The 12,243-nt window shown below is 41.8% G+C and overlaps 1 protein-coding gene across 3 annotated transcripts in view; it reads left to right on the forward strand.

The window, feature by feature from the left end:
• The first annotated feature begins 2,318 nt into the window (after window positions 1-2,318).
• The window catches only part of EP300 (EP300 lysine acetyltransferase), a 76,410-nt gene continuing 66,485 nt past the window's right edge, over window positions 2,319-12,243 (forward strand). For all 3 annotated transcript variants that reach the window (XM_077168958.1, XM_077168959.1, XM_077168961.1), the window contains exon 1: window positions 2,319-2,950. In XM_077168958.1, the coding sequence (XP_077025073.1) occupies window positions 2,818-2,950 (133 nt within the window). In that variant the 5' untranslated portion in view covers window positions 2,319-2,817. The remainder of the gene's footprint in view (window positions 2,951-12,243) is intronic.

The following is a 12,243-nucleotide window of genomic DNA, read 5'->3' on the forward strand; positions in this document are numbered from 1 at the left end:
GAAATCACAGCCCAGGTTTCTTAAGTGTTCACATTTCTTTCCTGTCTCCTCTCCGCTATTAATGTGGGCATAAACCATGTAGAATAACCCAATCATTCTGGAAGGCCAATCTCGACCTTAGCCTTACACCTTGAATCCTTCCTGTAACAACTTTTAAGACAAGGAGGCTCCTGTCCTTTTCAATTGGCCTGCTTTCCCGCTGCAGTTTGGGTGATGTGTGCTTGAAGATCACACCACATAGTTCACCCTTGTTGGCAACAGGAGCTGCTTCCTTTGAGTTTTCTGTCCTAGGCTATTTATTCTCCCCATCATTCATTGAAAAAAAAGACAAAAACAAAACATAAAGTAAAGCTAACAACAAACACACCCCAACTGAGGAGCATGATGTGCGATGTGGAAATGCTTTTTAGGCGACTGGTACTGGTTTGGGGGTGTTTGGGAGGCCTCTTACCACCTGGCTACCTCCAGTATCAAGGGCAAATACAGGGGAATCCTGCAACCGGTAGGCAGGTGAAACAGTTCTCGCAGCTTTCCTTCGAATATAAGCATTCAGTCACACACACTTGCACTTTTCTTTACACCTATGAAGCCATTTTCCCCCATCGTTACATTTTTACTTTCTTTCGTCCTTACATTATCTTCAGCACATCGTGACGTTTTTGCTCCTTTTCTATAATTATATTTTCTTTAAGGCACTGCCTAAGTCGGATTTGGTCTTTTATTAAGCCAGCCTAGGAGGTGGGTTTTAATAAATTCCCTAAAATGCTTTCAGGTCCCACGCGCGTTTAGGAAAATAAGTCAAGCCTCCCTTAGCCAGAGTGCCACCTCGTAAGGGGCGTGTGGACACGTGGTGGGCAAGAAATGTATTTGGATCTAGTCCTAAAATAACCTTCCACTGCTGTGATTTTTGTTTTCTGACTATCGAAATAATACATCCTGTCAAAAAAATTGGGACTACCGAACAAATGGAAACAACTCGGTACTAGTGTGATTTAGGGAAGTGAACCACTCCGCTGCCTTAGAGAAGGGTCAGGACGCACTGGGTCTCTGGCCCCGAATGCCCGGCGGCAGATGTGGGTTCAGCAGGGTTTCGGAGGGCTGGCCGCTAAGGGCCGGGGATGCAGGGTCATCCCCACGAGCGCTCCCACTCGGGAACCTGCGCGGAGACTTGGCGCCTTCCCCGGCGCAGCTCGGAATTCCGTCAGCCTCGCTTCCCACCGGTTCCCTACGCACAGACCCAACCCAGGCAACTTCCCCCGTAAGTGTCCACCGACTGAAAACAGATCCCAAGCCCACACCCTCCCTCCCCCTTAAAATCCTCCCCTCCCTTAAAATCCTCCCCTTTAAAGGGAGCCACCGGGTGACGCCTGGGGAGTTTGCGGAAGCGCCCAGCGCGTTGGGGCCCTGGGCGGGTCCCGTGATTGGAACCCGCCCCGCCCTCGGCCCCTGTTCCCCCATTGTGTGAGCGGCTCGGGCCCATGCCCCGCCCCCTCGCCACCTCCCTCCCTGGGCCCAGCCCCTCCCCTTTTTTTCACCCCCCCCCTTGGCTCATTTCCGGCCGCCGCTGCTACCGCTAGCCTGTAAGGAGGATTCGGCAGAGGGAAGAAACAACAGCCGCCATCTTGTTTGTGTGTTAGGCTGGGGGGGAGAGAGGGCGAGAGGGAGCGGGCTAGAGTGGGCAAGCGGGACGCCGGGCTGAGTGCGAGTTGCGGGAGAAAGAGAGTGCGGAGGGGAGCCGGGCTGGAGAGAGGCGCCTGGGGCCGAGACAGAGGCAGGGGGCCTGGGGCGCACGGGCTGAGGCGACCCCCAGCTCTCTCCCGTCCGCACACACCCCCACCGAGCCCGGGAGCCTGGCCGGCGTCGACGCCTAGGGGGTACCATTACATAACCCCGCGCCCCGCGGCGCCTTTACCCGCCGTCGAGGGCGGCCCCGAGCGGAGCCCCGGGGGGCGGGAGCTCCCGGCCCCTGGCCGCCGGGGGTGGGAGCCGTAGCGGCGGCCGTATTTATTTATCTTCCGCGGGAGGGGAGGGCGAAGAGAAGAGCGCGGCGCGAGGAGAGGCCGCCTGCGCCGCCCGCCGGAGCGGGGCCTCGTCGGTGGGCTCGGCGTCGGCGCGGGCGGGCGGCGCTGCTCGGCCCGGCCCCCTCGGCCTCGGAGCCGGCGAGCTCGGTGCCCCGCGTTCTCGCCGCGCCTCTGCTGCCCCGGGCCGCGGGCGCTCGCCGCGCGATGTGAGGCGGCGGCGCCAGCCTGACTTTTCGGCTCGGGCGGGCTCCGTGCGGCCATTAGGGGCCGGTGCGGCGGCGGCGGCGCGGAGTGCGGCGGCAGGAGGAGGGCTCGGAGGGTGGGGGCGCAGGCCCGGGAGGGGGCACCGGGAGGAGGTGAGAGTCTCTCGTCGCCTCCTCCTCTCCCCCCTTTTCGCCCCCGCCTCCTTGTGGCGATGAGAAGGAGGAGGACAGCGCAGAGGAGGAAGAGGCTGATGGCGGCGGCGGCGGAGCTCCGAGAGACCTCGGCAGGGCAGGGGCTGGCCGTGGCGGGCCGAGGACTGCGCCTCTAGAGCCGCGAGTTCTCGGGAATTTACCGCGGGGACGCGCTCGGCGGATTTGTGTTCCTGTGCCCTCATCCGGGCCTGGGCTCTGGCTCGGCCCCTCGCTTTTGCCCCTACCTTTTCTATCGAGTCCGCATCCCTCTTCAGCTACCGCGACCCGGCGAAGAGAAAAAGGAACTTCTCCCACCCCCTTTCGGGTGCCGGCGGAGCCCCCGAAGCCCACCCCAGGGAGTGGGGAGGGGGCCCCGGGCCGAAGAAGAGATTTCCCGAGGAATGTCGTTTTCCTCGCCTGTATCTCCGAAAGAATTAAAAATGGCCGAGAATGTGGTGGAACCGGGGCCGCCTTCAGCCAAGCGGCCTAAACTCTCATCTCCGGCCCTCTCGGCTTCGGCCAGCGATGGCACAGGTTAGTCTCGGGGAGTCCCGGCCTCCCACATTCCCCTTAGTCTTTTCTGCTGTTTGCATCTTTATTATGCCAGCTTTTCTTTTTTTCTCTTTTTCTCTTCTTTCTGGTTGCCTATGTCTTAACTCAAATTCCTTTTAAAGGTGTTTGAATGAGCTGGTCGAAGACGTCCAGCAGCCCAACCATTTTCTTTGCCTCCTAGTACATTCGTTGCAACACTGACATATCGATGTGTGTCCTGGAATTAGAGCTCAGAAGTGTAGCTTTTATTGTTGCTCCCATGCAGTTTTATTTTGGAAATGCTAGTGCATTTGTGTGTAAGAGCTTTTTATGGATTTTAGTTTTATCTTTTTGTTGGTGGTGGTGAACGAGGAATTGCGAATCCTTTCTCCTCGATTGCACTCATTCCGTCTCCTCTACTTTCCACTCTTTCTTTTCAAGATTTCCTGTTGAGGGTTAGAGCATTAACATTTTTGTATTTTTCGTTTTGTTTGTGTGAATCCAGGATATCAGGTTTGACGTGAGGTTTGTCAAAATTATTTTCTTGCCGTTCTTTTATTATTTTTATTACTTGCTTTAAGAATCAATATGGAGCGCATTGCATTGTACATCTTCCATTTCTTTGCTGCGAGACCAAAATGTCTGAAACTCTGGGTTTTCAGGATGGGAGAGAGGCAGAAGCATTTTCTTTGCACTTTGTATTTACTTTCTCGTTGGGGGGGAAAGAAGAAATAAATAAGCGATTTTGTGGAGTTATGTACCTGGAAATTAAGGATAGAAGTTGAAAGAGTCCCAGTCTCTAGTAAACTGAACTGATGTGCAAAAGTTAAAAATTTTCGTTTGGTTTCTTGGTTGTGCTTTTGTTCTGTTTTGTTTTTCGTTTTTGTGCTTTAAATGTTTGGATTTTCAGTTAAAAAGCTCTACAAATTTCTTTACTTGACTCAGTTGTGGACTGGCCCTTTTGTCAGGAGAAATGTAGGGAGACTTCTTACATCTTTCCTTTCTTTCCCTTCTTACAGTTAGTTTAATGGTGCTATCCTGATGGCCACCGACCTCCTAAGTAACTGTTGTAGTTTGAGATGCAGGATAATGAAGAGGAAGAATGGCTGGCCATCTGACAGTCTTCAAGATGTTCCCCCTTACTACCGAGCATCTCTTTTACTCACTGAAAACAGGCTCAACGTCATCCCCCATCTGCCAGTGAGAGTGTATAATGGAGTTAAATGTACCCTTTGAGTTTGTAGAGAACTTCTAGAACATGTTTCTCTTAGGGGGCTTCATTTCAAAGGGTTAAAATGTGAGGATGTGGGAAATCTTTTGAATTTCTTTGCACTTGTAAGAAAGATGTATCGTCTTGCAGTTTAAGATAATCTGCAAAAATTAAGAATAATTATGCAGTTCCTCCGTGTAACAAGCCTAAGGCTTGTTAACATTGCCTGTGCCTGAACTTTGGTCTGTCTTCATTCCTTGAAGTTTCTGTGGTCTTCAGATATATTTTTAGTTGTCTTTTTTTGTTTACTAAAGTGTCATTCAGAAGAATTTTTAGTTACCTTTAGACATACTTTTGCCAGTAGGGTTTTGCGCTGTCTCTCCGAGTGACTTTGTTTTTTAGTTTTTTCTAATGTGGTGGTAGATTTTACTTTTGAGTTAGCTTGTGACTTGGAATATTGTAGAGGAAACTTTTTAATGTCCTTTACTTTGATCAGTCCTTGTTTGAACAACTGAGTCTTGGAGTAATGCAAGACCTGAAAGGTAGGATATGTTCTGTTGTTCCAGATACTTTTTTTCAGATGCACTAGTGCATCCTTTATATCTAAACTGTGTAGTTGGTGATGTTGAACTCATCTTGGTAATCTCTCTCCTGTCTAATATACAAAAACTGTTTTACTAGAAATAATTAACTCCCCACCCACCCATTGTGATAATTATACTTCAGGAATTATTTTGAGTACAATTTTTAATCCTATCCAGTCTGAGTTTTTTGTTCAGTGAGAGGTGGGTATTAAAATATTATTCCTCTGTGAACTTAATTCAAGTTGGGCACCATTACATTTTGATATATTTATTTTTACATCAAGCAATGTGTAATAAAAATTTATAGACAAGTTTTAATAAACCTTTTTCACCTTTTGAGTTAAATTTCAAACTTTTACATTTTGACTTTTAAGTTGTCACTTGGATTTTTCATAAACTGAAAGAAAGTTGTTCCCCAGAAACTTTTTTGTGATTAAGGCTTACACTTTTCCTAGTGTAAATGTATCTATCTAGTGTGTTGAGTTAGCCAATTTTATAGGAAAGAAAACTGGAATCCATTTGGGCTGATATGCTAGAGGGTTATAAAACAAATTAGTGTTCTCGGTTTCTAAATTTCCAGGCTCTTCGTGTGGTACTGATGCAGAATAAATGCATAGGTTCTCCTAAGAAATTTCCGGTTTAATTCAAATAACTTCAATTGCGTTCAAGTTTTATGTGGAATGGGGAGGAAAAGAGATTTATTTTTTAGCTTTTGTGTCTTATGTTCCTCTTGCAATATTTGCATTTGAGCCATCATAAATCTTACTTAATTTGGCTTGGTTAGAACAAATGGTAAATTAAATGATTTTGTCCTAACCGCTCCCCAACTTAAAAGATCATAAAAGCCATGGTTTTTTAAAGATTATTGAGCAGAAACATTAATAATAGTAAGTCCTGGAAATATTTTTTGAGCCTATTTCTGATAATAATCTGAGGGATAGAAATGATGTGGATGATAATGTTTGCCTTAATTGCTCATTGAAAATGGTCTGCCACTCGTTTGTAAATACTTAATTCTGAATGAACTTAAATATTAGATTCTGCCAAGGTGGGTGACTGTTAGACCTGGCTTGTTAAATAGGGTATTTTTACCTTCTGCTCTTAATTTTGTGACTCTACACTGTACTTTTGTGTAAGGATGGGCTTGGGTTTTGTTTTTTTCATTTCAGTGGCACAGGGCAAATAATGTTTAGAATATACCTGCATTTTGTGTGGCACATTGACAGCTAGATTAATGTAAACAGTAGAGAAGTGGCAAGTATCTTTTTTTTTTAATGTTAAATTTGCTTTGTAAAAATACTGTTGGATATTTGTGGTTTAGCAACCTAATCCCTAGAATATTTTGTTGCAGGCCACGCCTTTTTTACCTCTTGAATTTATGTAATATTACCATTTTAATTTTGTTGTTTAGACATGAATGTTTATATTGGAGTTCTGCTTCTGGAGTCTTTCAGATATGGTCTTTGGTCCAGGGAGGTATTGCTGACCTCAGTGTTAAATTGAGTTTGAGTTGTAGAGTTTTTATGGAGTGCCTTGAACTTCTTGCAATTGCTTATTCTTGGAAGCCTTGTAAGTTAATTTATAGGGCTTCAAGAAGATTATTTGTGGTTGATGATGAGATAAAGTGACTTTTTGTTAAGTTTTAAACCTTATACTTGGTACAATACGGATGCCCTTTTCCAGCTTAATGCTGTTGCCAGAGGTATGGAAGGTGAAGGATGGCATGTCCATTGAATGGATGATGTGGGGAAGGATTCCTTGCTTGTTTGATTTTTGGCATTATTTCTCCGGTTTTACTTTGCTTTCTTCCTCTTTAGTCTATATGATTAAAAAGGAAAAAAATTAAGAATGAAACAAGAAGTTGAAAGTAGTGTTTAGTGGTGTTTTTAGGACATTAAGAGGTAAATAGAAGAGGAAAAAAGAGTGGGAAGAATACTGCAGTGGAAGTGTGGTATACTTCTTCTTGGTATATTTACAAAAAAACAATTCAGGAGTTATTCTAGCAATTCATACGCCTGACAATTAGTGGGGAAATAAGGCATGCTTGTTTTGTGTGTTTGTCTATTGTATTTTGGTGTTTCCTCCTTTTAGGATTTCGAGAGTTGAAATTTTTGAGTGGCAACAGTGAAGTTAATGGGCAAGTGAAATTTAAAATATATCAGATATTAAAATTTTACATGTTATTTCGCGGGTGATTTTTTTTTATGTGATGGATGATAATTTCATCTTTTTGAAATTTTAATGGGAGATTGTTTATTTCTCAGTTCTAGTCAATGTCAAGAAAGCTTTAAGAGAGTAAGTAACAATTGAAGCGTTAACCATCTTCTAAGCATTTTGGATATAATTTGTTTTTAGTTGTAGACCCTTTTGTTTAAATGTGGGTTGTGGGAGGTGAGGAGAGGGAGGCAGTTACTGAGGGAGAGAGAGAAGGCAAAATGAAAACTATTGAAAAAAAATGAATGGTTAAGAGATGGGCTTTGGACCACCAGAGTTCAGATCTCAGACTTCCTTTTATTAACTTTGTACCATGGCCATTACCTAAACGCTGTCTTAGTTTCCTCACCTGTAGTACTCACTTTATAGGGTTGTATTGAGGAATTCTTCATAAGATGCTTAGCATCTTGCTTGCTACTGCACAGTATGTTATTTAACATTATTGATAAATATACTGGAAGGAAAGCAGTTGAAGGTTTTTAAAAAATGTCTATTTAGCTAAAATGAATAAAGAGAAAACCAAAGGGATGACGTTCAGAGAATAAAATCCTAGGAAGTAAGGCTAATTTGCAGAGTTAGCCTGTGCATCATCAGCCACCCAAAGATTAAAAGAATATGGGAACAGAGAATGGCTGGTGCTCACAGGCAGCCGTGGGCAGGGCCTAGCATGGCCTGCAGAAGCAGTGGGGCCAGAGATGACCTGGAATGTTGTTAGATTAAGGAAATTCCCAGAAGGGGGAGTGCACGTCCAAGACTATGAAGAATGTTTACCTGAAGGCCAGTAGATTATTAAGAAGGCTGTACACTGAATATCGAGAGAAAGGAAGAAAATGCCTAGAAAAGAACAGAAGAGATCTTGAGAAACCACTGAGTCAAGTTGAAGAAATAGATATATTTAGTAGTGCAAGCTGATTGTAGCATCCAGGGTGCACGATGGTTGCATTTGCATTTCACCTGGAAAACAAAGCTTAACTGCAACAGCAGTACCAAACAAATCTAGGATGAAGAACCTCAACAAGTGGTTTTAACAAGATGGTTTTAGGCACAAGGTGATGTGTTTGATGAAGTTTTTCCATATTGTTAGGTTGAAAATGCCTCACTGTATTCAGTCACCTGGAATATGTTTGAGGAGGGTGGTATTACTGACCACCTTTGCTGATCAGATGATATACTCCTCCAACACTTCATTCAGGTGAAAATTTGAAAATTGACTGAAATAGAGTTCTGATACAAAGGTTTGTTGACTATGGATCTTCATACCTCTCATGATTTGTTACAGGCTCTGGTCCCATCTGTATGTGAATTGAATACCTTTGACAAAGAGCATCGTGTTATGAGTTTTGTCTTCAGATCCAAAGATTGGTATTTTTGCTAAATGAGACTGTTTTGCAAAAAAAAAAAAGAAAAATTTGTCTTCTTACCTAATAAATTTTTTTTAACTGGGGGGGGAGAATGTGGGAGCAGAGAGTAAAATGATATGAATTGAATAGGGTTCCTTAAGTGATTGTAAGTAATTGAAATTAAAATCAAATATTTACACATGATGAGAAATCAGAAAGCATATCCTACTCACTGGGGTCATAAAAGAAGACTTTATAAAGGAGGAAGAAGAGAAGTAAAAGAATCAGTAACTTTGAAAATTTTTTATTCTATCTGGTAAGAGCTATAGTTTACTTGTACTCTATTTTATATTGCATTTCATTTTTTTAAAAGTGCTTTGTTACATCCCACTGTATTGGTTTCATGACTCAACTACTGGCTTGTGACCCAGTGTTTTTCACCAGTGTTTGAAAAACACTGATTTAGAGAAGAGAGTTGACAGGCTGGCAGTGAATGCTGTGTTGGGCCAACTTTACCTGTATGCTAAGCATTTATCCTCAGGATAGGGAATGTTCTGGTAATCCAAACAGACATAGGCCCTTCCTTTCTGGAGTTTTATAGATAAGGGGAGAAGATGGACATTCAACAAGTTCCACTATAACCAGCATTGTCATTGGAAGCAGTTTGTACTTGTCCGGTGGAGGTAACTGGGAGCCCTAACCTAGTAGTCACAGGCTCTGGAAATTGTCTTTGAGAAATTATGTCCTTCAGAGCCTGCAATCTGAGGGATAGATAGGATTAGTAGAAGTGTGGGCTGAAACAGACAATGCGAGGCCAAAATGTATGGCTAATAGAAGGAACCTTTAAGTTCCATTTGGCTGGGGGATGACAAGTAATGACTAGGAGATGAGCAAGGGTCCAGTGGTACCAATCATAAAGGATGATTACATTCATTCTATAATCCTTACTGAAGTTTAGACTTTTCATTTTATCTGTTTTAAATAGATGGGGCCGAATTATACCTTAGATAATTGGCTAAAGGAAAGAATTGTTAGGAAGGGGGGCAGAGAAAAATGTGGAGACAGGGAGACTTGTGAGGGGCTGTTTTAGGATTCCAGCCGAGATGAAGGTAGCCTCAGATTAGAAGAGGGAAAGAATTGGAAAGATCTGAGGGTAGGTGAATGGGTGACAGAACTTGGTGGTGGATAGAACTTGGTGATTGATTATAGAGGTTGGTTAGTGAAATGGAATAATCAAGGATAATGCTTCACATTCAAGTTTGACCAGCTGGGTGGGTGACAAATGCCTTTTCTGAGATAGAGAAAATAGGAAGAGAAGTGTTTTTGTGGGGGGTGGGGTGGGGGGACTGGGATAGGAGTTGATGAGTTAAATTTTAGACATTTTGAAGTTGTATGGTTCTTCTGAATTGAGTAGTCACTCAATTTCATGTTTTCATTTGGCATGAAATCTCAGCCAGCAAACATTGTGTTAGGCACTTGGAATGTAAAGATGCATCAAGATGAGATTTCTGCCCTCAAAACTTTAGGATCTCCGAGGATTGTAACTATTGCTCAAAATCAAGAAACATTTAGTGGTTGCTGATTTTGGCATGCAGTTCAGGTATATTATGTCACTGAGTTGATTCTCAAGGTGTGATTTTAAGAAATAGTAATGTCTTCATCTTGTAGTTAATTTCACTCCAGAAGTGTCACTATATTAATACGTTGATAAAGAGCAAATTTCTAAAAGTGAGCTGCAGGACACATTCCTAAATAGTTCTGGCATGCCATATCTGTTTAAAAAAATTTTTTTTTTCTGTTTAAATATTGAGACCTTAACTAAAATGTGTTGGAGCTTAAGAATAAACTTCTGGGCAATCTGTTCTTAAAGTATAGGTATACCTTTTGATGTTAAAGTTGCAAGACAATGTGAAGAGTGCATATTTTGAAATTTACTTGTACTTTTTGCCCTTTGAATCTTTTGGATTTTAGCATTCAACAGCTGTCAGCATGCATAGCTATGTGATCCTACCAAGTTTAATAGATTGTCATCTTTGATCCAAATTTGTAAAAAAAAAAAACCTCACAGGTTATTTCCAGTTGTTTTAGAAAGTATTAGAACTCTTACCTCTCTTTCCAGCATGGGTATTTCATTTAATTTTCTTAGTGTTCCTTCAGATTCTGTAGTCTGAAGCGTTTCTGTATCATTCTTGTGATAGGCAAGTTGTTCGTGTGATTAGATTATTTCTGCTTCCTCTTCAGAGTTTAAAAGTATTTTTTAAAAATAAAAGTCTAGAAGAGTGAAATGAGACTAAGTGTCAATGGCTGAGAGATTCCAAACAGAGTTGAGAGGTTATTCTTATGCATTAAGTAGATATCACCTTGTTGTTCAAGGTGTAGCAGAGAGGCTGGAGGGAACTGCCTGAAAATGTGGAGCTGTGTTCCAGTAACCATGTTTCTTGATGATGATTGAACAATGATATAGCTTTCACAATGAGACTCTGTGAATGTGAAAACCTTGTATCTAATGCTCCTTTTAGCTACTATATCAACAGAAGAGTAGAACATATGGAATAAAAATAAATAATAGGGGGAACAAATGTTAAAATAAATTTAGTTTGAAATGCTAGTGGTAAGTGAAAGCAAGGGGTAAGGGGTATGGTATGTATAATCTTTTTTCTTCTCTGTTATCGTTTTATTTCTTTTTCTGTTGTCTTTTTATTTCTTTTTCTAAATCGATGCAAATGTTCTAAGAAATGATGAATATGCAACTATGATGATATTAAGAATTACTGATTGTATATGTAGAATGGAATGATATCTTAATGTTTTGTTTGTTAATTTTTTTAATTAATAAAAAATAAAAGTAAATGAGGGTTAAGAAAATTGTTTTAATCTGATAATTTAGTGACGTTTGCAAAATTGCCTCATTTTAAAAGCTGCAGTGCTTTAACATTTCATGCTTTTTATGCACCCGAAACAGCTGAGTTAATGGAAGGAGTTTCTGAAACCAATAAGAACAAGAGATCTTTTTGGTGAGATTGGTTGTTTCAATGTTTAGTCAGACTGTTACCAGAATTATTAAAGTAATGTAGGTTTCACTTTGTTCTCCCTTTTTTTTAAAAAAAAAATCCCAAATCCCTAAAATGGATTAGGGTTCTGAGTGTTCTGATCTCTGGCCACCTTATCAACCTCAGCCTTTACTCACTTTGCTCCACTTGCTTTGAGTTTCATATACTAAACTGGCTGAACTGTTCCCCCCCTCTTCATGTTGCTCCACATCCTGTTCTCTTCACTCTTCACTTTCCTAGCTCCTGCTCATTCTCTGGCCTCACCCACTAGGTTAGATGAAAGAAATAAAGATTTTAAGATCTGGGAATGTACATTCTTTTTAAAAATATTTTAATGTTTCAGAGAAAGCTAGCCAAAGGGAGAAGCATTGGAAGGGTTGTCTTCTAAGTGGATACTTGAGAATGACTACTTTTAGAATTAGTGTGGGTATTTGGCTTAATGTTCACAGTCTAAGAGGAGAACTGAATTTATTTTGACTTCAGAACCTAGAGTACAAAAATAAATAACGTTTGAACCTATGGGGACAGGGGGTGGGTAGTGTAACTGCAAGAGGTGCTATTGTGCAGTACTATATTTTGAGTCAAAGTCATTTTCAGTTTTAAGTTGAATTTTACATCCTAACTTAAATCCTTTGTTATTTATACTCACAGAAAATGTAGTATTGGAAATTAAAATGTTAATGATCCTGATTTTGAGCAGTATACTTAAATTATGAAATTCATGGTGCCTAATTTCTCATATGTCATGAAATTGTCTTGATCTTTGAAATTTGGAAAGATAGGTACTTTACCAGTGATTATATGGTTAAATCTGCTGAGGACTACAAACAATATAGAAGACACCAAGGGTGACCTGTACTATCAGTATGTAATAATGAAAGGATGTTTTGACTTAACA

The sequence above is a fragment of the Tamandua tetradactyla genome, chromosome 7 (genome assembly GCF_023851605.1).
Source record: "Tamandua tetradactyla isolate mTamTet1 chromosome 7, mTamTet1.pri, whole genome shotgun sequence".
Taxonomy (NCBI): Eukaryota; Metazoa; Chordata; class Mammalia; order Pilosa; family Myrmecophagidae; genus Tamandua; species Tamandua tetradactyla.